Source organism: Gopherus flavomarginatus, chromosome 16, assembly GCF_025201925.1.
Source record: "Gopherus flavomarginatus isolate rGopFla2 chromosome 16, rGopFla2.mat.asm, whole genome shotgun sequence".
In the NCBI taxonomy this organism is placed as follows: Eukaryota; Metazoa; Chordata; order Testudines; family Testudinidae; genus Gopherus; species Gopherus flavomarginatus.
The window spans coordinates 7,979,633-8,006,383 of record NC_066632.1 but is presented as its reverse complement, the minus strand read 5'-3'; the positions used below and the strand labels follow the sequence as shown (position 1 = coordinate 8,006,383).

The window sequence follows — 26,751 nt, the reverse complement described above, 5'->3', positions numbered from 1 at the left end:
CGCTGCTCCCTTCCCCCCATCCGTATCAGCCATCCCCGTCCATTGCAGGGCTAGGCCCATCCAATGCTGCTCCCTTCCCCCCATCCGTATCAGCCATCCCCGTCCATTGCAGGGCTGGGCCCATCCAGCGCTGCTCCCTTCCCCCCATCCGTATCAGCCATCCCCATCCATTGCAGGGCTGGACCCATCCAGGGCTGCTCCCATCTCTCCAACCAACTGTATCAGTTGTTCCTATCCATTGTGGGGCTGGCAAATAGGATCCACAAAAACCAGCACACTAGGGGAGAAGCTGCCTAAACTAGCCAATGGCGCGATGCTGGTAAGACGGATGTGTCTGAAGCTCCACCCCCTCATGGAATTCGGCACAAATCAGGGCTGCAGTTAGGTGCCTCCACCCAGTAGCAATCCACAGCTGGGAAGCCCTCCCTGGGGGCAGGCGCCCCAGCTGGTTGTGGTGAGCATCAGAGCGGTGCCTGCTTTGCTGCACGGCAGGAGGGGTGCTGTAGCCCCCCTTACACCTTTAGCCCAGTGGCTTGAGCACTCAGCTGGGATGTGGGAGACCCCTGTTCAAATCCTCACTCCCCCACAAGCAGAAGGAGGATTGAACCTGCGTCTCCCACATCCCTGCTGAGTGCCTGTCCACGGGCCTAAAACATTGGGGATGGTACCTCTGCCTTCTCTGGCTGGAGTTTGAATGGGACCTGATCCGGTGGGTGGCCTCCGAGGCTGACTATCGGATCGGGCCTTGTGGTTGAGGCAGGCATTCCTCTGCTTATCTTCCCGGGTTCACAGATGTCTGGCACTTAGGCACTGGTCAAGTAGAGGGAGGCAGCAGTGCGCATGCCCAGAGGCTGACACTTGGTGCCAAAGGAAACTTTAGTCTGAAAACACAGAGGTTTAGATACCTACGGGGTTTGACGGCAGCCAGCACGGGTTTTGTGGATCACAAGGATGCATAAAACTGGGACTTAGGTAAGCGGAGGGAATGGTCCCGCTATTGTGGTGGACTTTCCTGGCTTATACACAACCCCGGTGGAATGAGCTGGTGAAAGGATCCGAGTCCTCGCTCCCACCTCTTTACTCAGAGGCCTGTCTGACCTTGAGGGCTCCCCTTCCACTCTCCTGTGTGACAAAGTCCTCAGAACCCCAACAAGGCTGGGCCCAGGATTCCTGGGGGGCTCGACCCCCCAACCTTGTCATGGTCACTTAGGGCAGGGGTTAAGCAGCGTATCCCCACTCTGGGGTGCTCTCTCTGCACTGGAGGCTTCCCTGACCCACTGATCATCACATATAGTTCAAAGCAAATACAATTTATTTAACACCAATCCATTTTTAAAAACCAAGATGATCACATGACTCCACTCTGTGGCACAGGGACATCACAACCAGCCGTCTCTGGAATGTAAGGGCAGGTCACAGTCTGTCGCCCACATGTCCCAGGCCTCCTGCTCAGGCCCTGGCTGTGCTGCAGGGATGCTGTGGGTCGGACACTTGCTCTGGCGGTGGCCATATGCCCTCTGGCTCTAGTCGGCAGGACCCTTCTTCCCAGGGTCAGTCCCCCTGTCAGGGTTGTGATCCCCCTCCAAGTCTGGCCTGCAAGGCCTCTTAGCTGGGGGAATCTCCTTGCGCTGCGCCTGCTGCCCAGGTTCCCCCTCGCTCCCCGCAGTGCTCACAGCTTCAGCTCCAGCACCAGCACTGATGCTGCTCTGCCTCCAGCACCCTGGGCTGCTTTTCTGGCCCCTCTGGCTCTGGTTGCTGCAGCTCTGCTCCCAGCACAGGTCTGATCCCTGGGCTGCTTCTGTGGCCCTGCTCTCAGCAAAGGTCTGCTCCCTGTACTGCTTCTGTGACCCTGCTCCCAGCATTGATCTGCTCCCTGGGTTGCTTCTCTGGTTCTCTCTGGCTCTGGCCGGTGCAGCTCTGCTCCCCAGCTCAGCTTGGGCCCCTGCTTTCTGCTTAGCTCAGCCCTGCTTTGGGCCAGGCAATTTCAGCTCACAGGGAGGATGGGACCCACCCCCGGCCTTCTGACTCCCTCACTAGCCTGCCCTGCCTTGTCAATCAGGCTCACCTGGGCTATTGGCATCTTCCACATTGCCCCTGGGGACTGTCAGTCTCAGGGTCCTGATTTCCCATCGACCCTCCCCCTTTCTTTTGGTACTGGGAGCTAGCCAAGCAGCACACACACCCACACCCACCCACACACACGAGTTTTAGTAAGGGGACAAGAGTCCCCTTACACTTAGACACCCGAGTATCTCTGTGAAGCTGGGCCTCAGTTTCTCAGCTGTAAAAGGGGGATTTTACATCTCTCCCATCTATTTAAATTGTAAATTCCTGTGAGCAGGAACTGTCTGTCTCGCTAGGTGTCTGTGCAGCACCCAGCACAATGGAGCCTCCAGTCTCTCTCGCTGTCTGCACAGCACCCAGCATGACAGTGAGGGGCGCGATCTCCAGCGCAATGATGTAGTTGGACTCAAGCTCCGCTCCCGCCGGAGGTTTTTGTAGGCTCTACACAAAAGCAATTCCTTTTGCTCCCCCTGCTGGCCCTGCAGTGAACTGCCAGTGTTCTCAGAGCACAGATTTCTGCCCAGGTTGGTACATAAAAGAGATGCCGTGCGTGCGTTATGGGCTGGCAAAAAGAGCCTGATCAACAGATGGATGCAGTCGCTAAGCTGCAGCGTGAGGACAGTCTGGGCCCATCACCTTGCCTTGGGGCAAGTGAGAGTGCGTCTTAGCTAAGGCCCTTCTGCTGATGGCCCCGGTTAACTGCAACAGCCCCAGCTCCCTGCTGAATGCACAGCTGGATCAGAGACTGCTGCCACTAAACTCCCCCACCCTCTTGCCTCCAGCCAGTGGTTTCTGCCTTGCAGCTGGCAGTTGGGCGCCTGTTCGGATCAGAAGGAAGCCAGCTGTGGTTTGCAGCGGAGAGCGTTAGCCCCCGTCCAGCAGCCTGATTGGCTGCGCCTCATATGGGTGCTCTGCCCTGCCCAGCTCTTGGGCTGAGATGGCAAAGGTGGTGGAATAGCCACCCGCAGAGGCTCCCCCACAGCGTGGAGGCTGCAGGTGAGTGAACCCTTGGGGGTGCAAGGTCCATGCGAGTGCCTTGCCATGGCTTCCTTGCTGCCAATGGAGTGTGTCTGTCCAGACTGGGTACCGCTGGGGCTGCCACATGGCAGGAAATAGCATGGAGATTAGACACACTGGGGCCCTTTCAGGCAGCACACCTTGCAGGAATGGGTGCCGGGAACAGAACACAGGCATCCTGACTCCCCGCGCCCAACCTGTAACCACTAGACCCCACTGCCCTCCCAGAGCTTAGAATAGAACCCATGAGTCCTGACTCCTAAGCCCCCACTCCCGCGCTCTACGCACTAGACACCACTGCCCTCCCAGGGGAGAGGATGGAACCCAGGCATCCTGTCACCTAGCTCCCCACCTGTAACCACTAGACACCACTGCCCCCCCAGAGCAAGGGATGGAACCCAGGAATCCTGAGCCCCGGCTCCACCATGCCTTAACCCTCTATAGCCCACTCCCCCTACAGCCCACTTTCTACAGCCCGTTCTTTCTATCCCACCATCCTGACCAGCTGTGGCTCCGTGACCCCGACCCCACCTGACCCGCACTGTGCTGGCTCCGGCTCTGCCCCTGGGGTGCCGTGTCTGGAGCTGGTGCTCTGCAGGGGGCTGGCCTGTAACTTGCTGGTGCCACTTACTCTATCGTCTCCTGCCACCGGGACAGTACATACGGTACTTGGAGGCTGTAAAAGCAGCCAAGCCCCCAGCTCCTGGGGGCCAGTGTCGCTCAGCGGGCACTGGGTTGCTGGGATGGATCCTGCACCAGTTTTGTGTAGGAAAACTTCCCGCAGTACTGTGGGCCAGATGCCAAACTGGGGGGTCATTCCATTGGCGTCATTGGGGCCAGATCCCCAGGTGGTGGAAATCGGATGTTTTCATTTGGAGCCTGGTTGATTTACACCAGCCAAGCTCTGGCACATTTGTACGGCACCTCTTGTGGCTGCTGTCCGAGGCGCAGCTTGGATCTAGTCTACTGTTTCCAGGTGAGTGAGGGGAGTGGGTTTAGCAGCTAGATGGAGGCTGGGAGTCAGGACTCCTGGGTTCTTTTCCTAGCTCTGGGAAGGGAGTGGGGTCTAGTGGTTAGAATAGGGAGGGCTGGGAGTCAGGACGCCTGGGTTCTTTTCCTAGCTCTGGGAGGGGAGTGGGGTCTAGTGCTTTGATATGGAGGGGGCGGGCTGGGAGTCAGGACTCCTAGGTTCCAGTATCAGTTTTGGCACTGTCTTGCTGCCTGACCTCACAACAGGTTTCTTCACCATCCGTTAACTGGGATACCCTGACCTGCCTCTCAGTGGGCCAGGCAGGTATCATTATGACTAACCCTGAGTGATGTGAGGTAGCATCTGAATGTTCCTGGGGACAGGCTCATCAGCCCCATGGTTTATCAGGCACCCTTGTGCATGGGGCTGTACAAACAAATTCAAAGCCTGGTCCCTCCCCTCAGTACTGTCAGGCTCAGGGCAGGAAAGGGTGTCTGGAGCTGTGAAGTGAAGCATGTCACAGATGTTAATGAACAGATGGGGCAGTTGAGGCACAGAGAGGGGAAGGGACTGGCTCAAGGTCACACAGCGAGAGACAGGCAGAACCCAGGAGTCCTGACCCCCAGTCCTTCCCCACCTCCTCTCAAACCACGAGACCACACTTCCCCTCCCAGAGCTGGGAACTGAGCCCAGGAGTCCTGACCGCAGTCCTGTCTGCAGAGGAGAATGACTGAGGGGCAGGAGATGGGAGGGGGCACTTAGTGACTTGCCCCTACTGGGACCTGCTACAGACCAGCGACAGGTTAGGCCTGTCTGGGCCATTCCCAACTGGCTCAGCGCCCCCCCCCCCCCCGCAGGCCCCATGGGGCAGGAGCTGGACCGGTTACATAGTGATGCCACCTCTCCTCATCCCACAGCTGCCAGGATGCCGCGCTCCTTCCTGGTGAGAAGCAAGAGGGGCCCAAACCACCCGGGGCAGCGACCGGAGGGTCTTGGCGGTGAGTGGAGGGGCAGGGGGACAGGTGAGCTGGGGCAGCAGGCGAGGGGAAAGTATCCTCAAAGGAAGAATGCGGGGGAGGGGGCAGGCAAGGGGAGAAGGGCGCCCTCTATTGGAGAGCAAGGGAGGGGAAGGGTGGGACTGGGTGAACATGGAAAGAACCCCTCAAACACCCCCGTGATCTCACCTGGAGGCCAGGGATTCACCTGCCCTGCCCAGCCCAAGGTTGGGGGTGGAGGGGAGGCTCAGGGAATCTCACCAGCAAATCCTTCTTCCAGACCCAGCCTGGGGAGTACCCCAAGCAGGGCCAGCGCCAGCCCAGCCCCCCGAGCTGGGGCACGGGGCAGAGGAAGGGAGCAGAGCCCATTCCAGGGCCTTGGAAAGCTGCGGGGTGCAGGATGGGGAGGGGGCAGCCAGCCAGCCGCAGTGCAGCCCCCCCGCTGAGACTGACTTCAGCCGGAGCTGGGGCTGTCGGCCCCTGCCAGGTAACCCTCCACCAGCCCCAGGCTCCTCCGGGGGGAGCTCCTCCCAATCCCACACCATCCCATCACCCCCAGCCTCCCAGCTTCCCTCTCCAGGGGCAAGTTCCATGCCCCTCCCCACCCTGTCTGACCTTGCCCCTGGGGGGGCAGTGGCAGGCAGGTGGCCAGTTCTGTGAGGGGGACACATGCCCCACTGGGAACTGGACTGAGACCCACCAACCTCATCTTACACAATGACAACGACCCGTGTCCTATTCCCCACCCTCGGAGCCAGCCAGCCCCTGGGGCCAGGCCAGATCAGATCAGAGACGGTGCCCCCTGGAGGGGAAAGGCCCCATGTCCCAGTCGCTGCCCCCTGACCAACCGGAGCCAGTGCCCCCTGGAGGGGAAAGGCCCCATGTCCCAATCTCTGCCCACTGAGCCAGCCGGAGCCGGTGCCCCCTGGTCCCAGTTCCCCACCTGCTGTTTCCCCATAGGTGTGAGCAGCCCCCCAGATGTGTCGTTCAAGCCCTTCTGGAGCAGCTACCGTAGCCCTGAGCTGCAGCACCTGGTGCAGAGTGTCCTGCCGCCGGCGCTGGGCTCCAGGAGGGAGCTGGGCAGGGAAGCCAAGGGGACCTCTGGCCTCCTGGGATCTCTCCTGCTCTTCTCCAAGCCACCACACGGGTGCAGCTGCTGTGACAAGGTAACGCACCCTCCAAGGGACTGGGCTGAGCCCCTCGCCCTGCTGACCCTGGGAACTGAGGCCTCGGGAGCTCCATCCCCATCCAGTGCTTGGCCTCCCCTCAGGGCTGCCAGCAATGGGGCTGTTTGGAGGCTCCTGCCCCTGGGAACTGGATGGAGAATCCTTCCCTCCTCACTTCACGCAGGCACCACTGCCTGCCACTGCCAGCTCGGCGGGATCAGATCCAGTGCCCCCTAGAGGGGCAAGGCCCCATGTCCCATTTCCTGCCTCCTGACCTAGCTAGTCCCACCCTGGGGCAAGATGGGAGTTGGCGCCCCCTAGAGAGGAAAGGCCCCCGTGTCCCGTTCCCAGCCCCCACCTTTAAACAGAGCTGAGTGAAGCCCTCTCCTCGCACCCAGCCTGGTGCTTCCCAGTGTGGGGCTGCACTGCCCCATATGCCAGGCTCTGGCGCTGCCCTAGGGCACATTTACTAACCTGCCCAGCCGCTCCTGCCCTCTGTGTGCAGTATCGCCTGGCCTATGGGGCACTGTCACTGGGGGCACAGGGGGAGACCCATTGGGGGCCCGATACCCAGCACCCTTGGCTCAATGATGCACTTGGGGGGTCGGCGGATGAGGCCCCTAGCTGTGGCCCCATCAGAGCAAACGCAGCACAAGCCTTTCACCCCAGCAGGGCCAGCTCCGACCCCACTGAGTCTGACAGCCGAAGCCCTGCTCGCACTCAGGGGGTTGGCTTGGGGCTGTGAGCTGAGCCCAGCTGCTGGCTCTGTGGTGGCCTCCGTGAGTGTCATGAGTTTGGGGCAGGTCTGAGCCCCTTTCTCAGTGCATCTATATAATCCCAGCACCATTTCCCAGCCCCGCTGGCATTGTACTGGCTGAACTGACCCACCCCACAGGATGCTAGGGGTCTGTAAGCAGAGGGGACAGCTGGGAGGGGGGTCTCTGGGACAAAACACCAGACTGGGACTTGAGGACCAGGGTTCTCTGATCTGCTTGGGTGAGTTCTTCCCCTCCCGCTCTGTGCCTCAGTTTACCCGTCCAACCTGTGTCTGTTTAGAGTGTGACCAAGGAGTGTCACACTCTGTGCAGGGCCCAGTGTTGGTGGCTCTGACTCCATAGGGGGCACTCGCTGCTGGCGTACTGTGTAATGGAAACTCGTCGTGCTTGGGTGGAGGGGGCAGGTAGCTGCCTGGCCGGCCCCATTACCCAGTGTCGGATTGTGGGCGAGGGGGGAGGTAATTGTGAGGTTTCCCGCTCAGCGTCACGAGAGGATGGCTGTAGAACAAAGGGAAGCGACACAGGCTGGCCCCAGCAAACGTCCAGGCACTGGACGGGCTGGGTTCCGTCACTGCTGTGATGAGTTTGGGGAGGTCTCAGCCCCGCCCTACATGGCCACCACCAATTCCAGCCCGTACATTTGGGGCAGGCTCCCCATGTTGACCCCATTTCTGTCCCCACCCGCAGGGCCTCCCTGCAGCCCAGCGCCTCAGCAGCCACCTGAAATGCTCAACGGTCTGCAGCCACGTGGCCCCATGGGGGATGTGTGGCCACCCGGCTGGGCTGCAGCACCAGCCTGCCCCTCCCAGCCCGGGCAAAGGGAAGCCAGAGGTGGGTGAGGCCTGGGGGGGAGGGGGGAGATGGAACGTGATATACAAATGGGGGGTTAGAGGTGGATCTTTTGCAGCAGTGAGGGCTTTGGGGGGGCTGGATGGGCCTCCATTTGGGCAGGGGCCAGCCATGGGGCTAACACTGCCGGGGACTGGCAAGGTGCCACGGGGGTGGGGTGAAAAGGCTGGGTTCTGGGGAGGAGGCCACTGGAGGAGCTCGGGGGGGTCTGCAGTCCCTGTCCCCTCCCCCTCCTCCCCCCAGGTCCCAGCTGACCAGTCTCCCTGCAGGTGAGGAGCTTCCCCTGCCAGATCTGCGGGAAACAGTTCAAACGCTCGTCCACACTCTCCACCCACCTGCTCATCCACTCGGACACGCGCCCCTTCCCCTGCCCCTTCTGCGGGAAGCGCTTCCACCAGAAATCCGACATGAAGAAACACACCTTCATCCACACAGGTGAGGGGCCGCCGGCTCGGACGGGGCATTGGCAGAGACTGGGGAGGGGACCCCACAGCTAGGACAGCAGGGGCTGCAGGTCAGGATGGGGGGCACTGGCAGAGTTGTGGGGGGAGCCCAGGACTGGAACAGCACGGGCTGTGGGTCAGGATTGGGGGCACCAGGCAAGCTGGGGGTCAGGGTCAGGACAACAGGGACTGTGAGTCGGGATTGAGGGGCCCCAGGCAAGCTGGGGGGCATGAGCCCAGGGCTGGGACAGCAGGGGCTGCGAGTCAGGATTGGGGGGCACTGGCAGAGCTGGGGAGAGGGGGAGCCCAGGGCTGGGACAGCAGGGGCTGCGGGTCGGGATTGGGGGGCACTGGCAGAGCTGGGGGACAGGAGCCCGGGGCCGGGACTGCAGGGGCTGCGGGGCAGGATTGGGGGGCACTGGCAGAGCTGGCGGGAGCCCAAGGCCGGGACTGCAGGGGCTGCGGGTCGGGATTGGGGGCACCGGCAGAGCTGGCGGGAGCCCAGGGCCGGGACTGCAGGGGCTGCGGGGCGGGATTGGGGGGGCACTGGCAGAGCTGGGGGACAGGAGCCCAGGGCCGGGACTGCAGGGCGGGATTGGGGGGCACTGGCAGAGCTGGGGGACAGGAGCCCAGGGCCGGGACTGCAGGGGCTGCGGGGCGGGATTCGGGGGCACTGGCAGAGCTGGCGGGAGCCCAGGGCCGGGGCTGCAGGGGCTGCGGGTCGGGACTGGGGGGCACCGGCAGAGCTAGCGGGAGCCCAGGGCCGGGACTGCAGGGACTGCGGGGCGGGATTGGGGGGCACTGGCAGAGCTGGGGGACAGGAGCCCAGGGCTGGGACTGCAGGGGCTGCGGCTGCGGACCGGGATCTGCCGCCTGCCTGAACAGCTGGACATTTGGTGCAATTGCCTCCAAGTCCTGCCCTGGCCAAACTGGTCCCTCGCGCCTGCTCCAGCCTCCCGTCCCACCCCCGCGCAACTCCATGGAGCAACAGCACCACCTAGTGGTCTGATCCGGGAATGGCAAGGGAATGGGGTCACAGGGGTGCAAGCATCGACCCCATGACCATAGATCCAGGCTGAGCTGGGCCTGTGGCCGGCCGGGTAGGTGGGGGCCCTGGGCCCCTGCCTTTCTAGGACCCTAGGCCTATGGCCGGCGAGGTAGGTGGGGGCCCTCCTACTCTAGAGTCCTTCCAGTCCTTCCCTGGGTGAGTTCTGGGGCTCTCTGCTGAGCCCTGAGGGATCTCAGCCCCTCCTGCAGCCCCCACCCTAACCTCTCCCCCCCCCCCCTCAGGTGAGAAGCCTCACAAATGCCAGGTGTGCGGCAAAGCCTTCAGCCAGAGCTCCAACCTCATCACCCACAGCCGCAAACACTCGGGCCACAAGCCCTTCGCCTGCTCCCTGTGCCCCAAGGGCTTCCAGCGCAAGGTGGACCTGCGGCGCCACCAGGAGACCCACGGGCTCTTCCACAGCCCCGGGGGCAGCCAGGTGCTGGGCGCCCTCCGCTAGGGGCCAAGCAGGTGGGGTCCAGGACACCGGGCCTGCAGGAGGTGCTGTGGAGGCCAGAGGAGAAACCCCAGAGCTGAGGGGGCTCCTGGATCATCCCCCAAGCTGCCATCATGCCCTGTCCCCCCTCTCCTGGAAGGTGCTGCGGGGGCCCACAGCCACCATGTGATGGAGCCAGGAGGAGGACTCAGCTGCCTGCCCTTCGTGGGCCCCTCTTGCCAGCCAGACCCTGGGTCCCCCCATGGCTGAAGGTGGGCACATTGGGACAGTCAGGGGCACTGTTTGGGATGAGGGGGGAGCACCAGCCTGGTTGCTGTGGGACTTCTCTGCAGCTGGCTCCCTGCATGAGCATCGCCCCAGGGGGTTGGGCTGGGGGAGAGAGAGGGGTGAGCTGTGGGCTGCACCCCCCGACCCAGACGCAGGGGAGAGATGTGAGCTGAGATCGGTCCTGTGCCCCAGTAAGCAGAGATGGTTCCTCAGCCCGTCGCTGTAACCCTCCCCTGGCTGCCGGCAGAGAATTAAAGGACGTGAGCGGAAAGCAGCCTGCGTCCGGGCCCCTGGCAGCAGCGACACCGCGAGCACTAACACACAGCAGCACCGGCACGTCCTCTGCAGTCACATTTATACCTAGAAAGCGCAAACACTAGCCACAGCCGGCACCGCGGCCCCAATGCCACACGGCCTGCACCGGGGCCCCTTCCAGCCTGGGTGAGGCCTGCCGCCCGCTGGCTGCCAGTCACAGGTAGGGGGCCCTTTGGGCCAGGAGGAGAGGCCCTTCCCCAAGTGGCCTCCCTGGCTGTGCTGAGCAGAGTCCGACGGGCTGCTGATCCCGGGAGCCGCAGGGCCGGGCGCCTGCAGGTGGTGACGGTGTGGCTAGTGCCAGCGTATTCCCAAGAACACGGACAGGGAGGCCCCTGTGAGCTGCCAGAGGCAGATAGATAGATGGGTCAGTGGGGCACCCCCCTATCCACCCCATGCTCCCATTCCACCACCACCCCCCCATGCTCCACCATGCACCACAGCTCAATTCATCCCACACAGCTCAACGTCCCACCCTGCAGCAGGGAATCCCACCCAGGCTGGGGGATTTCCATATACCCACCCCACACAGGACTGAGGCCCCATCTCCATACTTGCGGTACCACCTTCCTCCACTGGGGGGGGCATTTCCCAGGCAGCCTCAGAGGGGGCTTGAGCTGGAGAGTTCACTTTTCAGTCCCTAGTGCCTGCTCTGCCCCAGTTCATCCCCTCCCCCAACCATGCCCCCTGTGTGTCCCCTACTCCCAACCCTCCCCCTTGCTCCCATAACCGTGCGCCGGAGTATGTCTGGCAGCCATGCTGGTGTCTCCGGATTGTTCTCATTCATAGTAGAACCATCAAATCCCTCCCTGGACCCTGCTAAACTCCCAACTTCACAGAGCCCTTGTGGCAAGGAGTTCCACCGGCTCATAGCAAGGAACAAGGATTAAGCCTGAATCCATTGCCTCTCCCATCCTTTGAGTGTCATCTGCTGCCTGGATTCATCCCACACTGCCTTTGCCACCCCACTCATTAGCTATAGACAGCCAGTTTTACTTGACAGCAGCTAAGCCCTTAGCCTGCAGGACTCCCTGCCACGAGGTCTATCTGTGGAACTTGTCACAAGACAGACCAAGTGCCTGGGGGAGGCTTCACTAGAAGGAAAGCCCCTGGTGTGAATCCTGGGGCCAGGAATGGGGCTGTCAGAGCTTAGGAGAAAGGGCTGGGGATCGCAGAGTGCCAGGGGACGTTTTTGGGATGGGGGCTAGGAATCAGTAACCCTTCGACATCCTGACTCTTAGTCTGCTCAAACCATTAGCCCCACAGGAGTCCTGGGTCTCAGCCCCTCCCCGCTCTAACCCCTAGATGCCACTCCCCACCTAGAGCTGGGACAGAACTCAGGAGTTCTGGCTCCAAGACCCATCCCCCCCAGTCTCCTCCCAGAGTTAAGGGGGTTTTTCCCTGGGGCTCTGGGGATGCTGGTAGCTTTAGACTCCGGGGTACAGAGGAGGATTCCTGTGGAGTCCCCTGGTTCCCCCCACACACACACGCATGTGACACATGACAAGCCCACGCCCACCCCCCAATGTATTGACTAGGAAGGAACCACTGGTCCAGCGGGGTGAGGTATGGGCAGCAACTGGATCAACAGGGGCACCATCCCTCTCCTGACCCCCACCTCATCCGACGGCCACTCCTACCTGTCCTGGAGTGAATGAGCCAGAGCCCCCCAGTGAGAGAGACGCCGATGATGAAAGCTGAGAAGACGATGCCCACCACGGTGGGCAGCTCTAGGCCCTGGGGAAGGGGGGCTGTGGGGAAATGAGGAGAGTGAGCCCCACAGCCACCCCCAGGAGCAGATGGAGAGCCAGTGCTGGGGGGAGGAACCCAGGAGTCCAGGCTCCCAGACTCCTCCTCCACCTTGCTCTCACCCAATAGCCCCCCGCCCCCGAACAGGGAATAGAACCCAGGAATCCTGATTCCCAGCATGCCTTCTGTTCCCACTGACCCCCAGGGGAGCTATGTGCTCTCTGCAGCTTGCAAGGCAAGTGGGCCACCAGGTGGCTTAGAGGGGGTGATATCGACAGGGCATCTCTTACCAGGGGGTGTCTCTCCCTGCTCTGGCTGGGGTGCCTCCTTCAGTGCCTTCCCCCTCCTGCCAGCCAGAGGAAAGGGCACCGGAAAGGGATCTGCGGGGAGAGGACAAGGAAGCCGGAAACACTTTGAGAGAATGATGGAGACAGCCCCATATCTCCTCTAGGGGGCGCTCTCCCCTGGCAGTCAGCACTCACCCCAGTTCCCAGCCCAGTGCTCGGGGCGCTGCACTGCAGGGCGATTGCACCAGGGCCTTGGTGTGTTGCAGTCTCTGTGCCTGCTCCCATAACCAGCCCCAGCCCGTCCCAGGTCTCACCTGTTCCTGGGGTGGGTTTGGTGGCTCTGGCCAGGCGCCCCACCGTTACGATGATGGGCTTGGTGAAGGTGTGCTGGAACCGCCCGCTGCCCGGCTCCCCCACGTGGCTGCTGGGGCATGCCCTGGCCTGGGGCCCACACTGAAATTGACAAGGCTCAGACAGGTACCTCCTCCCAGTACTGGATGCTCACCCATCCCCCAACCTTCCCAATCCCAGCCCCAGCCCCTCCCTCCACCCTACTGGTCCCAGCCCTGGGGTCCCACCCTCTTCCTGAGTCCAGCCACGCTGGTTCTAATTGGTGTAGATTGACACTGATTTGTCCCAGAGAACATCTGCCCCTCCACCCCCAGCTGCTTGCCAGGGGTCACAACTGTGGCCAAGAGTCCTGACTCTAGGGGAATGGAAGCCAGGGGGCCTGGCCCTGTAAACACTAGACTCCATTCTACTCCCAGAGCAGCCCCTGCAGCGTTGTCCCCGCAGGCAGAGTTGGCCCCCTGGGACACTTCCCCCCCGCCAGCAGGGATCATTGTACTGGCCTGGGGGATTCAGCCCCTGTCCTCCAGGTGCTCCCAGCATTGCCTGCAGCCCAGGGTAGAAATCCAGCCTGGGACACAACCCTGGAGGCAAGGATAGAACTGGGGCCAGTTCACGCTGCCGCCTGAGCTAAAGGAGACCCCCTCTTTGCTGCAACAGTAGCTGGGCTTTTATCCCCCCAGTGGCCTGCAGGCTAGAGCCACAGGGGTGGCATCCGGCAGCATGGTACAGACCTTGGGGAGGGCGCCCCCATAGGCCCCAGCCTGGCCCTGGGGCTCCTGGGTGCAGAGGGCCAGGCGGCAGTGAAGGAATTGGATGGAGTCATTGTAGAGGGGCCGGAGCAGGAAGCTGAGGCGCTGCAGCTCCTGGGAGCCGGGGGGCAAGGCCGGGCCTGCAGCCCCCTTGTGGGGCGGGTGCAGAGAGACATCGGGGTGGGCCGGGCAGCCCCCCCGCACCAAGGTGTACGGTGAGTCCAGCGAGGAGGAGGAGCTTGGCGAGAGGAAGCAGAGGCGGATGCTGAAGCTGAGCCGAGGGTCGAAGGCAGCCAGAGCAGCCTGCACAGAGGGTTGGGGAGAGCATGCCTCAGGCCAGCTGGGTCCCACTCCACAAACATGATCTCACCCCAAAGCCTGGAACCCAAGAGTCCTGTTACCCACCCCCGTTCTAATCCCTGATCCTGCTCCCCTCCCAGAACTGGGGATAGAACCCAGGAGTCCTGCCCCCTGCTCTAACACCACCAATTTCACCTCCTGACAGGTTAATACTGTAACTTTCTCCACAGCTCCTGCCCCAGAGCCTGGAGCAATCCCCCTGTGGGTTTTGAAGAGGCCTGTGGGAGAGGACCTCACAGCTCCAGCAGGTTAACCAGCCCGGGGCGGGGGGGGGCGGTACCTGGCTAGCGCAGCCCCTCAGAGATCTGCCCTCCCAAAGGTGATGTGGCCCTGGGCAAAGCCCCAGGCTTCCTGGAGCCGAGGGGAGGGGGATCCCAGCGCCATGGGGCTGGATGGTGCCTCCCTCCCAGTTACTTCTACAAAGACGCGGCTGTTGGCCAACACCGTGCAGGGTCCCTGGGCCTTGGCGAAGGCCTCGGAGCTGTAGACCTCCAGGCTGAGCAAGACACGGCCCAGGTGGACGGGCAGATCCGGAATGGGCTCAGCAGAGGGGGATGGCTCACTCAGGGCTGGGGAGGAGCAGGAGAACTGTGGGAGAGAAGCAGAGGGTGGGGGGGGATAGGGGACATGGGGCCCAACCTCCAGAACTCCAGTCCCAGAGACTCCCCAGTTATCCCAGTCTTCCTAAACCCTAGGATACCTCCCCAGCCAAGGCTCTCCATCTCCACACGGCTGCTGCCCAGTCCCCACTGAGCCAGGAGCCCTTGGGAGCCAGGAACCCCCAATCCAGCTCAGGGGGGTTTGGAGCGGGCCCAGCGTGCTCTCCCACTTTGAGCTGCTCCCAATAGTTTGGGAGGGAACCCACCAATCCCAGGTCCTCCCCCACTGAAAAGATTTGAGGGCCCCACCCCACAGTGGCGCCAGAACCTCCTGGCCAAAGATGCCTCCCCTCCCCCCTTGCCCACCTCAATGGACTCCGAGCTATCTTCAGTCTGTCCCACTGGGAGTGGGGGACCCCCGGGCGCTGCCCCTGGCCCACTGCCCCAGAGCACCACCTGAGGGGAGGGGAAAGTGAGGGGAGGGGTGGGGAGCAACCGGCACAATCAGAAACATGGGAGCATCAGACGAGACCCCAGCGCCCTGGGATGGTGGAGGCAGAGCCAGGACCAACTCTCCCAGTCCCACAGAATTCCAGTTTCCCCAGTCCTCCCAATAACCTCAGCCTTCCCAGTCCTCACTTCTCCCACTCTTCCCCAGTTCCAGTCTCCCAGAGTCACCCTGTTCTCCAGCCCCCATTGGCTCTGTCTTGCTCCTCTCAACTCCCCTAACATTCTAGCCCCTTTGCAGACCCCCAGATTCTTTCATTTCACATCTCCCCCCTCCCATTCACTCTCAGCCTGACATTGTGCCCCCTATCCCCTGGCTCACCGCGTTCTGGTACTGCCCGACGCCCGAGGTGGGGGCCAGGGCCGGGATGCGCAGGGCGCCGCAGCCGGCCAGGGAGGACTCCAGCAGGAAGTGGGTGTCATTGGACTGGGCTGCACAGCTGGGGTCCCGCAGGGTCACTCGGGCTGGGGAGAGTCTGGCAGCCTGGCCCAGGCGGGTGGGGGGAGAGTATGAAACTGATAAAACCAGCACTGACTGGGAGGGGAGAGCGCCCCCTGCTGAGCCCCCACAGCACAGTGCCCCCTAGCGCCACACTGCGGCCAGCACTGACTGGGAGGGGAGAGCGCCCCCTGCTGAGCCCCCACCACACTCCCTGCAGCACCGCGCCCCCTAGTGCCGCCCCGGGGCCAGCACTGACTGGGAGGGGAGAGCGCCCCCTGCTGAGCCCCCACCACACTCCCTGCAGCACCGCGCCCCCTAGTGCTGCCCTGGGGCCAGCACTGACAGAGGGGAGAGTGCCCCCTGCTGAGCCCCCACCACACTCCCTGCAGCACCGCGCCGCCTAGTGCTGCACTCAAGGAACTGTTTATACGAGGGGATTCCTCACCTGGAGCATGTCCTTGTTGACATAAACAGCCACCCTCTCGCTCAGACACACCACAGACAGAGCTCCTGCCAGCCTCACAGTTCTCCCATCTCCGGGGGCTGCCCAGCTTCTCTCCCAGACCATAGGGGAGATCTTGGAGGGTCTGGGGAGCGGGATGGAGGTGTGGGGGGCCTTGGCTTCCCCTAGCAGGAGAAAACAGAGTGAGGGAGCAGAGAGGAAGGAGGAAGCAGGGCAGGGTGGTGAACAGGGTAAGGGGACATGCGAGAGAGAGCGAGCGAGAGAGAGAGCGCAAGTCTGCCCCTGCTGGCTGGATTCAGAACTGCCAAGCTCTGTGTCCTAGTCCCCATATTCCCCCCGCCCTCCCCTTTCACCATGGCACTGGGGTTTTAGATGTAATGGTGCCCTGGGAGGGACAGACATGCCAGCCCTGAGGGCATCGTCTGGGGCATGAGCCTCTCCCACCACTGGGGGCCACCAAGGGTCTGTCCGTGCCTGGGGGGAGGGGGCCACCGTGCAGAACTGCAGCTCCCAGTTCCCCCTGCACTGGGAGTGGGGCAGAGTCTGAGTCAGGTGGGCCCCCTAATGGCCCTCCCATGGCATTGCACCCTGTGCCCATTCCCTGCCCCCTAAGGAGTCACCTACCATCTAGCCCTACAATGACCAGGAACCTGTTCACCTGCTTGGCCTCTGTGTAAGATGTGACCCCAGGCAGTCCCTGCTCCATTGCCCAGGCCATGGGGTCACGGGCATAGGCCAGGCCCAGGGACATGCTGCTGCTCACAGCCAGGTCCAGTTCTGATTCTGTGCCGCTGACTGAGACCTCGTGGGATGCCTGTAAGAAAATGGGGGGCAGGGCAGAGTGACAGAGCCCAAGGCCAACCTGGACCCTGCTCCAGCTCAGGGTGATCAGGCTGAGGCTGGAGCAGGGCATCATGGGTAACGCTATACAAATGAGCAGCACCAGGTGAACAAGGTGTCAGCGCAAGGAGTGGCTGGGAAGTTCCAGAGAGGGGCAACTCCACCCCAGCCACTGAGTCAGGGAGCTTGGAACCAGAGGAGCTGAGCTGGACGCCAGGACTCCTGGGTTCACCTTGGCAACAAGGGACACCAGGCCAGAGGGGGCTGGGTCTGAGAGGAGAAACCAGATGAGAGGTTAAAGGTCATGAGGGCTCAGAAGATGCCATGGGGCAGCAGGCCAAAGGGTCAGGGTCAGGGGGGAGAGACTGGGAGGGAGGGAGCATGTGCATGGCGGGGTTGTGTATGGGAGGCCTGTTCCTGGCCCTGTAACCCCTCTCCTATCCCCAGGGAGCCCTTCTCTTACCAGGACTCGCAGGCGCCCGGCCATGTGGGGGATTCGGACCAGCCAGCTGGTGGTGGACTCACTCTTCAGCACCATGATCAGCTCCCGCCGGGGGGAGCAGCAGCCTCCAGGCACTTGGAGCTCCACAGTGAGATGGTCTGAGGGCCTGGAGACACAGCAGGACCCACCCCCCATCAACTGGGCTGGGCATTTCCTGCCATGGGGTTGAGCAGCAAAAGGGGTGAAGGGCCCCCCTCAGCTCTGCCAGTGCCCTTCTATCCCGTCCCAAAGCCCCCTCTGTCTTTAATGTGGGCTCCCCCCCAGCCCCCCTCAATCCTGATGCGTAGCGCCCCCCTGCCCCAGTTATCCCAGCTCTGGGCTCCCCCCTGCCCCACCTTTGCTGGTGCCCCTCCATCCCGACCCACAGGCTCCCGCCATCCCAGCCCCGGAGGATGCTCTGATGTATGGTTTGTACCGGGGCATGGCTCCTTTGGAGAGGATGACGTGAACTTCAGGGTCCGAAGGGGGGTCAGAGGTCAGGCAGCCCCACAGGGGCCGTGGTCGGAGGTTGGAGGCGAAGTGGGTCTGGGAGAGGAAGTTCCTGCGAAGTTTGCAGGCTCCTGGCGAGACCCCATCTGAGAGCGAGAATGCAGAGGGGCTGGGGAGGTTGGGGGGGTTAACCCCAGAGGTCCCTTAAGGAATGGGGGATTCCTGGGGTAAATCCCCCAATATTTCCCTGGAATTCCCTCCCTCAGGCACATGGGTCTGGTTCTAATGCCCGAGGTCCCCTCCCCCACTGAAATGGGGTCCGATCCCCAGCCCCCTGCGTCCCCTCCCCCCATTGACATGAGGATCTGATACCCACGTCCCATGGAGCCCCTCCCCCCATTGACATGGGGGTCCAATTTCCAGCCCCCCATACCGTCTCCCAGCTGCACATAGACCATGTTGACACCCCGATACGCAGCCAGGGAGCTGACCCCGCCGTGTTCCTCATGGGCCCAGCGCAGGAGCCCTCGGGGGGTCTGGGGCAGCTGGGTCTCAGTGACGGTGACACCCCCAAGGGCCGAGAGTCTGGACCCCGGGGAGACCTGTAGGGGGGGCATAAGGGTGAGGGGTCATCGGGAGAATGGACATCCCATCCCCTGATGGGGTGCCACATACCCCCCACTCCCACCTCAGGTCCCCATCGCTCCAAGCCCCCTCAGGACTCCTGAGTTCCTCACACCTCCTAGCCCCAGGGGTAACTGTCGGGGGGAGGATCCTCCAACCATCAATACCTCGGCCTTCCCACCTGTGCCCCCACCCCCATTGCCCCTGGCCAGAACCCCCCAACCCTGCTGCCCCTTGGCCTGAAAGCCCCTCCCCCATCCAGCCACCCTCCACTCACCCCACTCTTCTGACTGCCCCTGGGACCAAACTCCTCTTCCTCCAAAAGCTCCCAATTCCCCATCCCCTGCCCCACATCCAGAGATCCTGCTCCAGCCCCAGTCCAAAGAAGTGACCTCCAGCCCCCTCTTCCCACCTCTCCACCACCCCTACTGCTCAGCTGCCCCTGCCACAGCTACCTCCATCCCCCTCATTCACCACGGCCCTCCCCTCCTCCAATCCCCATTGCTGGCCCCACACTTCCCCCCCGCCACACCTGTGCCAGTTCCGCTCCCCACCTGCCCCAATCCTCCCATACCTCCTCCACCCTCACTGCTTGCCCCAACTGCCCTGATGTCCGACTTCCCCTCCCAGCCCTCTTACACCCTCTTCCCACCTTCCCCTCCCATAGCCCCCTACACCCGAGCCCCACAGCCGCCCCCCCTCACCTGGAAGGTCCATTGCTCCCCAAGAGCCACCTGGGCTGTCTGGAGGCTCCAGACCACAGGTGCCAGGGAGCTGAGCACGAAGATGGGGGCTCTGCCAGGGGGGGCTGGGCCTAGTTCTAGGCTCACCTGGGAGGGAGCAGAGGGCCCTGCATTAGGGGCTTCAGGCCCATAGGGGAGGGGCCAAGGCCATGGAGCTGGGGGTGCAGGGAAGGGTGTGGGGGCTGCAGGGGAGGGGAGGTGTGTGGGGCACAGGACAGGCATGTAGCTGGCTGAGGGGCTGGGGCACCAGGGAGTGGGAGGCAAGGCCAGAGGAGAGGGGGCACATTGTGGTGAGGGCAGGGGGTGAGGCAGCAGGGTTGGGGGAAGGAGTGTGGTGGGGGCACAGGCCAAGGGGTTGGGATGGGGGTTGGCAGGGACAGGAAGCAGGACTATGGAGCTGGGGACAGGACTGGAGGAGGGGGCATGGGGCACAGTCTGGAAGGGAGGCATGTGAGATGCAGAGCAGGGGGCAAGGCTGTGGGGTGCAGAGTGGAGGGGCAGGAGGCAGGGTGGGAGTACAAGATGAAGGGCAGGAAACGAGGGGGTGGGGAAGATGGAACAGGGCAGGGTGGGGGTACAGGGTAGGGGCAGGTAGTGAGGACGGGTGAAAGGGACAAGGTAGAAGGTAGCGGGTGGAGCAGAGGGAAGGGGCAGGTTGAGGGGCACAGGGTGGAGGACAGAGACCAGGAAGGTGGGGCAGATGGAAGGGGGCAGGGTGGAGGGCAGGGGGTGAAATGGTGGAGCTGGCATAGAGAGCAGAGAGAGGGCACAGAATGGGTCAGGGGGCAATGGGGCTGAGGTGGGGGGTCCAGGGTGAGGCTGGAAGAGGACAGGGCAGGGACACTCCCTCCCACCTACCTGTCTGGCCCCCATCCTCCCCACTGGCCCCCGTAGGATGAGCACATGCACCTCCCGGCCCGAGGCTGAGCGCCCTCGGCTGGCACAGCCTGAGCCTGCGCGGATCTGCTCCCAGAAGCCCAGCACAGGGTGGCGAGCGGACAGCAGGCCGGGCCGGCACGGGGCCCAGTGCCGGGCGGCTGTAGAGGAGAAAGGGCCCAGTCAGCAGGAGCCAGACAGGAGTGTGGAGCCTAAAGTGGGGGCAGCTGGTCTGTGCCCGCAAGGGAACACTCCTGCCCCCCAGAAATGAACAGGACCAGGAGGGAGCTGGAGCTCATAGACAACAGCAGCCAGGACTCCTGGGTTCTATCCCTGGCTCAGGGAGGGCAGGGCAGTATAATGGTTAGATAAGGGCTGGCAGTCAGGACTCCTGGGTTCTACTCTTGGCTCAGGGAAGGGAATGGGGGCTAGTGCAGCGGTTCTCAAACTGGGGGTAATGAGCCCTCAGCAGGTCACAGGGACATTGTGAGCTGTCAGTTCCACAGGGCTCTCAGTTACCCCCCTTTTTAATTTATAAGAGGGAGGTCACACTCAGCGGCTCGCTGCGTGAAAGGGGTCACCAGTACAAAAGGTTTGAAAACCACTGGTTTAGGATAGAGGGGAAGCAGGGCACTGGGACACACATTAACCATTTGATGACACCCCCTCTCCCCCCATCGATCTCCCAGTGGGGCCAGACTAGCTTCCCCATTCCCCTGGCACCCACCTGCCGACTGGCCCCACAGCAGCAGCAGCAGGAGGATCGGGCTCCAAGCTGCCGCCATCCCCCGCGGTCCAGGTGTGCGGGGCTCCCCAATTCGACGGTGGGATGGGGGAGCTGGTCCTGGGCAGGGAGAAAGAGAAAACTGTAGTGAGTCCCAGGGGTGCTCCAGGGTCTTGGACCCAGGGCAGAGGGGGCTGTGTTGGGGAGGGGCCATGGGGCTTCAGGGCAAGGGGGGGGGCATCCAAGGACCCAGTCATTCACAGCGTGTCTGGGATGCAGCATGTACATATCCCATCCCCACGCGAGTGGGTCAGTGTTTCTCCCTGGCTGAGACCTGAGATCCTTCCCCTCCCACAAGAATCCAGATGGGGGTAGGCATGTGAAACAAGGACACCCCCCAGGAGTGCTCTCCCAAGTGGCACAGGATGGGGGCTGCTACAGGGCAATAATGAGATTTCCCTCCTGGTATTTAAAAACCTCCACCTTTATGGGACCCCTAGGGAGTGTGTCCCACTCTCCTCCCCACTACCTCTTCCTGCTTAGCAGGGAACCCCCATCACCTGCTCCCAGACTCCCCCCCCCTCACCATTACCCAGTTTGGGGTGGGGTAAGGGAGAAGGTTTACCTACATAATTGATGCATCTCAGAGCATTTTGCAGAGATTAATTTTACTTCCCAACTCCCCAGGCAAGGAGCTTTTTGCCTTTATTGCTATTTTATAGATAGGGAAACTGAGGTACAGAGCAGGTAAGGGATATGCCCAAGGTCCCACTGATTTCCAGCCCCCTGCTCTAACCACTAGACTCCATCTTCCTTTCCAGAGCAGGGTAAAAAACCAAGGAATCTGGACTCCCAGTCCCCAAACCCCCCCCCCGCTCTAACCACTAGACCTCACTCCCCTCCCAGAGCCGGGGATAAAACCTAGGAGTCCTGGCTCCCAGTGCCTCTTCAGTCTTGTTCCATGCAGAAACATTCCCCTTCCCTCCCCATTCCCCCGCCATGCCAGCTACCCGTGCCCCTCCATGACAAGCCGAGGGCCTGGCTCACCCCTAGGGTACCTCTTCTGGGACTGCCACACAGTCTGATCTGGTGCCAGCTGGATCCAGGACAGATACAAAGTTGGGAATGGACCAGACCCCAGTCCAGCCCCTGATCACCTTCAGCACCCGTGGAACAAGGTCATTGCAAACCCCACTCACGAGCAGGCTGCCGGGGGCACCTTTACCTCACAGCAGCGTTGATCGCAGAACAGCAAAGAGGCTTGGGCGGGGGACGGTTCAGGGAGCCAGGACTCCTGGGTTCCAGGTGGTTGTGGGCACAGGATGCAAAGGGATCTTGGCTCTTTTATGCCAGTCCAGGAAGCAGTGGGTCCCTGGGGCTTAGAGGTCCATGGCCATCGGGTCCCTTTGCTCTGGCTGGATTCATTGCTCCCTGCAGGGAAGTTAAAAATAATTGGAAGAATACAAATAATCTGGGTCAATGGGAGGTTTAAAAATAACAACTCCCCAGGGTCAAGTTACCGGAGCGCAAGGGAGGGGAGGGGAGGGATTAGACTCCCCAATGGTGGTTTGTAAGGGAACAGAACCCAAGAGTCCTGGATCCCAATCTTCTCTCCCAGAAATGGCCACAGAACCCAGGAGATCTGTATCCCAGCCCCTTCCCCCCCTCCACACACACACTCAGAAAGATGCCAGCCCCTAGTAGGGCACAGACAGAGAAATACTCTTCATCAACAAAGTGAATCCCTGCCCCCTCCAGTCCACTGTTGCTGTGCCTTACCCCCGGGCTGGATGCAAACTCCCAGGTTTGGTCTTCCCAGCGTAACTCCACTTGTGTGCCTGTCTGTAACCAGGCAAGCAGGGGGTGAGCGTCTGGCAAGGCTGAGCCCTGTTGCATTCATGTCGCCCTAGCTGTTGAGTGCCAGGAGGTGGGAGGTCCCAATCTCGTCCATTGTCCCTGCCCCGGATGGAGGCCAGGAAGAGAAAACCAGCTGCCTAAAGGGGGAGTTTGGGTTGCCCCAGAGGGGGGTGGAGTTATGATTAATGCAGGCAGGGTGGGAGAGGTGCTGGGTTCCAGGCTATGCACTAACCCCCATGCAGCCAAACCCTGAGTCGCTGTGACCCGCTGCCACCCACACACGTGGGTGAGGGGAAGGGCTGCAAGGTGGAACACAGGTAATTTGCAGCAGCTTTCATGGATTGCTGGCTAGGACAATGAAACAACTCACACCCCTTCCCAGCAGCCTGGGCCTATCGTGTCTGCTTCATCCGGCCAGGGCATCTCCCAGGGCCTGCTCACTGACACCAGCCCAACAAGCAGGAATGTGCTACCCCCAGGAGAGGAAAATGAGAAACAAGATTCAAAGGCCTTGGCTGAGGTCCCACTGCCAGTCAGTGGCAGAGCTGGGATTCGGAGACTTGAGTCCTGGTTCAGTCCCTGGCTCACAGCTGTTGTGTTAATCTAGGTGGAACAGAAGGGTCCAACGAGTGAACGATGTTAACGTGACCCTGCCCATTTGACATTAAGCTTTGGGAACCAGAGACATTAGCCTGCTTAGTCCCACAGCAAACAGCCCATTAAACACCCCTTTGCCCTTTTATTAAAGACGCAGAAAAGAAAGAAAAGCAGGTGATACATTTGCACATTAAACACATGCAAGAGTGGAGAGAAGATGCAAGGGATGCATTGATTCTCGGTTGCCACCTTCCTGCTGGAGAAACAGAGTCACAGCAGGTACTGATCAGCCACTCAGACCTGGCAAACTTGTACCAGCGTTGGGGAGTTTAGGGCATTGCTTTGAGCTGCCCCTGGCCACAGACTCACAGCAGTGTTGCAAAATACAGTCTGGCAGCTCAGCCAGAAGACGTAAGGAACGAAGAGAAGATGATGGGGAAGGAAAATGACGTGGCGGGGAAGGCGGCAGGTGAAGAAATGGTCTCACATCCCAGGTGGGGTCGAGATTTAGCCAGAGCCAGTGCAGGTGGCGATGTTGTCTGGGTCGCACTCTCTGGCCCGGACATCTCTTAGGAGCAGGACAAGGAAGACCAGTCATGTCATGGTGCATCTCGGGTGGGGGTGGCAGCCATGACGATGAAGTTCGCTCCTTCCCTTCAGCACTTGTTGCACAGTGGCTCCCTCTTCCACAACCGTATTTCCCCCCAGAAATCCCTTTTTTAAGGACCCCCAAAGGGAGACATAGGTGGCCTAGCCCATCCCCTCAGGATTTTGTTCCCCCACAAAGCCTGATTTCTGACACACCCATTTTTACTTCATTGATGTCTGGTCCCACACTCCCACTGTTCACCGGGCATTATCGTAACACAGTCCTTGAGTGGTATCAGGAGGCTTTTTTGTTTGGACTAATTCTGTCTGTCTGTCTCCCTTTCGCAGCTTTTCCCATCAGCCTGAGTTGTTGTGACACTTTATGAACTTTTATCCACTTTCCCAGTTAGGCTCCCAAGAGCGGGAACTTTGTAGGCCCAATTATTACTACACTGCTAGGACCACCACCACACACCCCACTCAGAGCTGGAAATAGGACCCAGGAGTCCTGGCTCAATCTCACTACTAGACCACACTGCCCTCCCAGAGTCCTGTCCGCTAGCCTATTCCCTCTGGCTCTAAACACTAGATCCGCCCGCCCGCCCTCCCAGAGCTGAGAGTAGAACTCAGGAGTCCTGACTCCCAGCCCTGTGCTTCAGCATCCACTGTCTCCTGCTGCTCTCTGGACCCCGTTGCTTCCAATTTTAGGCCCCAGAAGTTGTTTTGTCAAAGGGGATTTTCAAACCTGGCAGGAATAACAATAAAACTTGGATTTTTATTAAAAGCTTCCCTGCAGTGTCAGGAACCCAGTCACTAATAATTCTATCCTCAGTAACCCCTGTGCTGCCCCATCCCCACCCCCAGCAATGCCCCCAGTAACCCCTGCATGGCCCCATTGCTATCAAGGGTAATGCACAGGGGCAACTGACAGGAGCAGACTCCAGATCACTCTCCTGTAGCTGTGTTGGCTCTGCAGTTTGTCACTCTAGGCAGATCTGGCTCCCACGCACGCATGGGCAGGAGCCCAGCTGGGTGTTCAAAAGGGTTGTTCTACTACACTGATACAGAGGTTAGAACTAGATGAGAGAGCAGGAAACCAGCAGGCCTCTGCCCCTGGAGCCTGGATTGGACGGGAATATCCTTCTGTCATGCGTGTCTCTGCCCAAGCCAGGCCAGTCCCGCTGCATCTAGAACAAGTCTGGGGGTGTCACCCTTCAGCTACTGTCAGCTGGGCAAATCTCAAATTCAGGCCATTCCTGTCTGACAGCTCAGGATATCACGGACGTAGGAGGGGGAAAGGACTATCCAGCACAGAGAGCGAGGGCTTCGTCCATCTCTGTTCGCAGCCAAAGCAACTGCCTCATCCAGGGACTGAAGCATGGTTCTGTTTCCTGCATCAGGACAGATGCTGAAACCTCTGGAATGGGAAATAATTTACCAGGGTAATGCAGGAAGTAGAATTCACAGAGGTTAAAGCCAGAAAGGACCGTTACATTATCTGGTCTGATCTGTATAGCAGACACCATTGCGTATTTCACTCATTTACCGCTGAGCCCAAGAACTTGAGTTTGGCTAATGCACCAGCCAGCAACGCAGCTAGTCTGGATTGAAAACTTTGGGAGCTGGAGAATCCACCTCTTCCCTTAGGAGTTTGTTCCACGGATCAATCTCCCTCCCAGTTAAAAACCTGCCTTATTCCTATTTGGAATTTGTCCAGCTTTAACTTCCCGCCATTGGTTCTTGTTCTATCTTTCACCACTGGAGTGAAGAGCCCGTTAGAGCCCAGTAGGTTACGCCATAAGTCACCGCTTCCTTTTCTTTTTGGTGAGCTAAGCGGACTCTCATTTTCCACTGCTCAGATCGCTTTGGTGGCTCTTCTCTGCATTCTCTCCAATTTTAAAACGTGGACACTAGCATTGAATCTGCAGCTAGGAAGGCAGACAGTTTGGGACAATTTTAAAATTATGGATGTTTTCCCAGGGCTGTTTAAGGACTTGATCCTGATTGGGACTAAGTGCTGGATCGGGCCCAGATGAACAGACTGCATTTAACTCCTCCAGCAAAACAAGCCATTGCAAAAAAGCATTTCAGCTAAACCTCTCTCAAGGCTGCTCCACCTACCTCTGCTGCTCAGCAGCTGCTGCTGCTGACTGAAAGCTTAGGGCTCTTGACAACTGACACCCTGTTGCCACAATTTCTGCACAACACGGATGTTTTTCCCCCTTCCAATGCTGCCTAACAAGAGAGGCCTCAGTTGATGGCACAGTGAGAGGCAGACACCCAAGTAAATCTTAAAAGAATCTCTGTTTGCAAAGGGCTTTTTGTAGGATATATGGAGAGGGTGCAGCTTGTCTAGGACTCAGTTCCCATTTGGGAATGTAAAGAATTTTCAGAAGTACACAACTCCCCAGCAGCCCCCCCCGTGAGACTTCTGGACAGGTTCTGCGTGCCCCCATGTGTGGAGAAAACTGGCCTTGACTGTGGATGCTTTTTAAAGTTCCGAGCAACTCCCTTTAACAAGACAGATCAGCATCATTCCCTGCACATGCCCAATTCGGCAAGAGAGAAATTGAGGTACACTTACCTAAAACCACATAGTGACGCAGAACCAGGAACAGAACCCAGGAGTCTTACCTCGAAATCTTGGGCTCTCTCAATTGACCCATCCACCCCTTCGGAGAGACCCAAACATGTTAAAAACTAGTGCTGAAACTCTCAGGATTTTGTCATGATCCTTGCAATATTTGGTGCTTTCCTTAAAGCCCCAGCTCCAGAAGCCAGGTGATTGAGTGAGAATCTCAATTTTCATTTAAAAAAAAAGTTTCTGGTCCTTGTGGTTGAGGAGAAAAGCTTGAAAATATGACCTCCTGCTGGCTCAAACCCCAGAAGGCAAATCACCCCCACCAAACATTTATTATTAAACACAACCAACACCGCTTGATTTTTCAACCAATCACCTGATTTTTCAGGGCCTGACTCACGGTTTTTGAACTTTTGAGGTTGGTAAGACTGAAACTGAGCACAGAGCAGTGAAGTGACTTACCTACAGTGGCACAGTGATGCAGACCCTGGAGTAGAACCCAGGAGTCCCGGTTCTCAATCC

General features: G+C 60.3%; 3 protein-coding genes across 10 annotated transcripts in view; 2 read left to right on the top strand and 1 right to left on the bottom strand.

The window, feature by feature from the left end:
• EVI5L (ecotropic viral integration site 5 like) overlaps positions 1-2,951 on the top strand; it is a 99,825-nt gene extending 96,874 nt beyond the window's left edge. Inside the window, exon 20 of one of the 2 annotated variants that reach the window (XM_050925824.1) lies at positions 2,868-2,951. In XM_050925824.1, coding sequence (XP_050781781.1) covers positions 2,868-2,951 — 84 coding nt within the window. Of the gene's footprint in view, positions 1-2,846 lie in introns of both variants that reach the window. The other variant, XM_050925823.1, reaches the window with a different exon arrangement.
• A 15-nt stretch (positions 2,952-2,966) lies between these two features.
• LOC127035697 (zinc finger protein Gfi-1b-like) lies at positions 2,967-10,320 on the top strand. Its single transcript, XM_050925943.1, has 7 exons — positions 2,967-3,060; positions 4,969-5,049; positions 5,327-5,533; positions 6,007-6,212; positions 7,676-7,819; positions 8,107-8,272; positions 9,571-10,320. Exons 1-7 carry the CDS (start codon positions 2,967-2,969, stop codon positions 9,783-9,785), a joined length of 1,113 nt encoding a protein of 370 aa, XP_050781900.1. The 3' UTR covers positions 9,786-10,320.
• A 67-nt stretch (positions 10,321-10,387) lies between these two features.
• LOC127035662 (transforming growth factor beta receptor type 3-like) lies at positions 10,388-26,751 on the bottom strand. Of its 7 annotated transcripts, none has more exons than XM_050925826.1 (19): positions 26,692-26,751; positions 26,233-26,320; positions 21,832-22,037; positions 20,610-20,726; positions 19,865-20,043; positions 18,968-19,093; positions 18,073-18,241; positions 17,626-17,785; positions 17,172-17,316; positions 16,493-16,682; positions 15,851-16,032; positions 15,286-15,447; positions 14,823-14,912; positions 14,272-14,445; positions 13,480-13,800; positions 12,712-12,850; positions 12,401-12,490; positions 12,002-12,112; positions 10,388-10,703 (listed from the first exon to the last, which is right to left on the bottom strand). In XM_050925826.1, exons 4-19 carry the CDS (start codon positions 20,665-20,667, stop codon positions 10,519-10,521), a joined length of 2,481 nt encoding a protein of 826 aa, XP_050781783.1. In that variant the 5' UTR covers positions 20,668-20,726; positions 21,832-22,037; positions 26,233-26,320; positions 26,692-26,751; the 3' UTR covers positions 10,388-10,518. The 7 variants fall into 7 exon arrangements, with proteins under 7 accessions (XP_050781783.1, XP_050781786.1, XP_050781784.1 ...); XM_050925829.1 differs by having other exon boundaries at positions 26,283-26,320; positions 26,692-26,717; XM_050925827.1 differs by lacking the exons at positions 26,233-26,320; positions 26,692-26,751 and adding an exon at positions 22,386-23,285.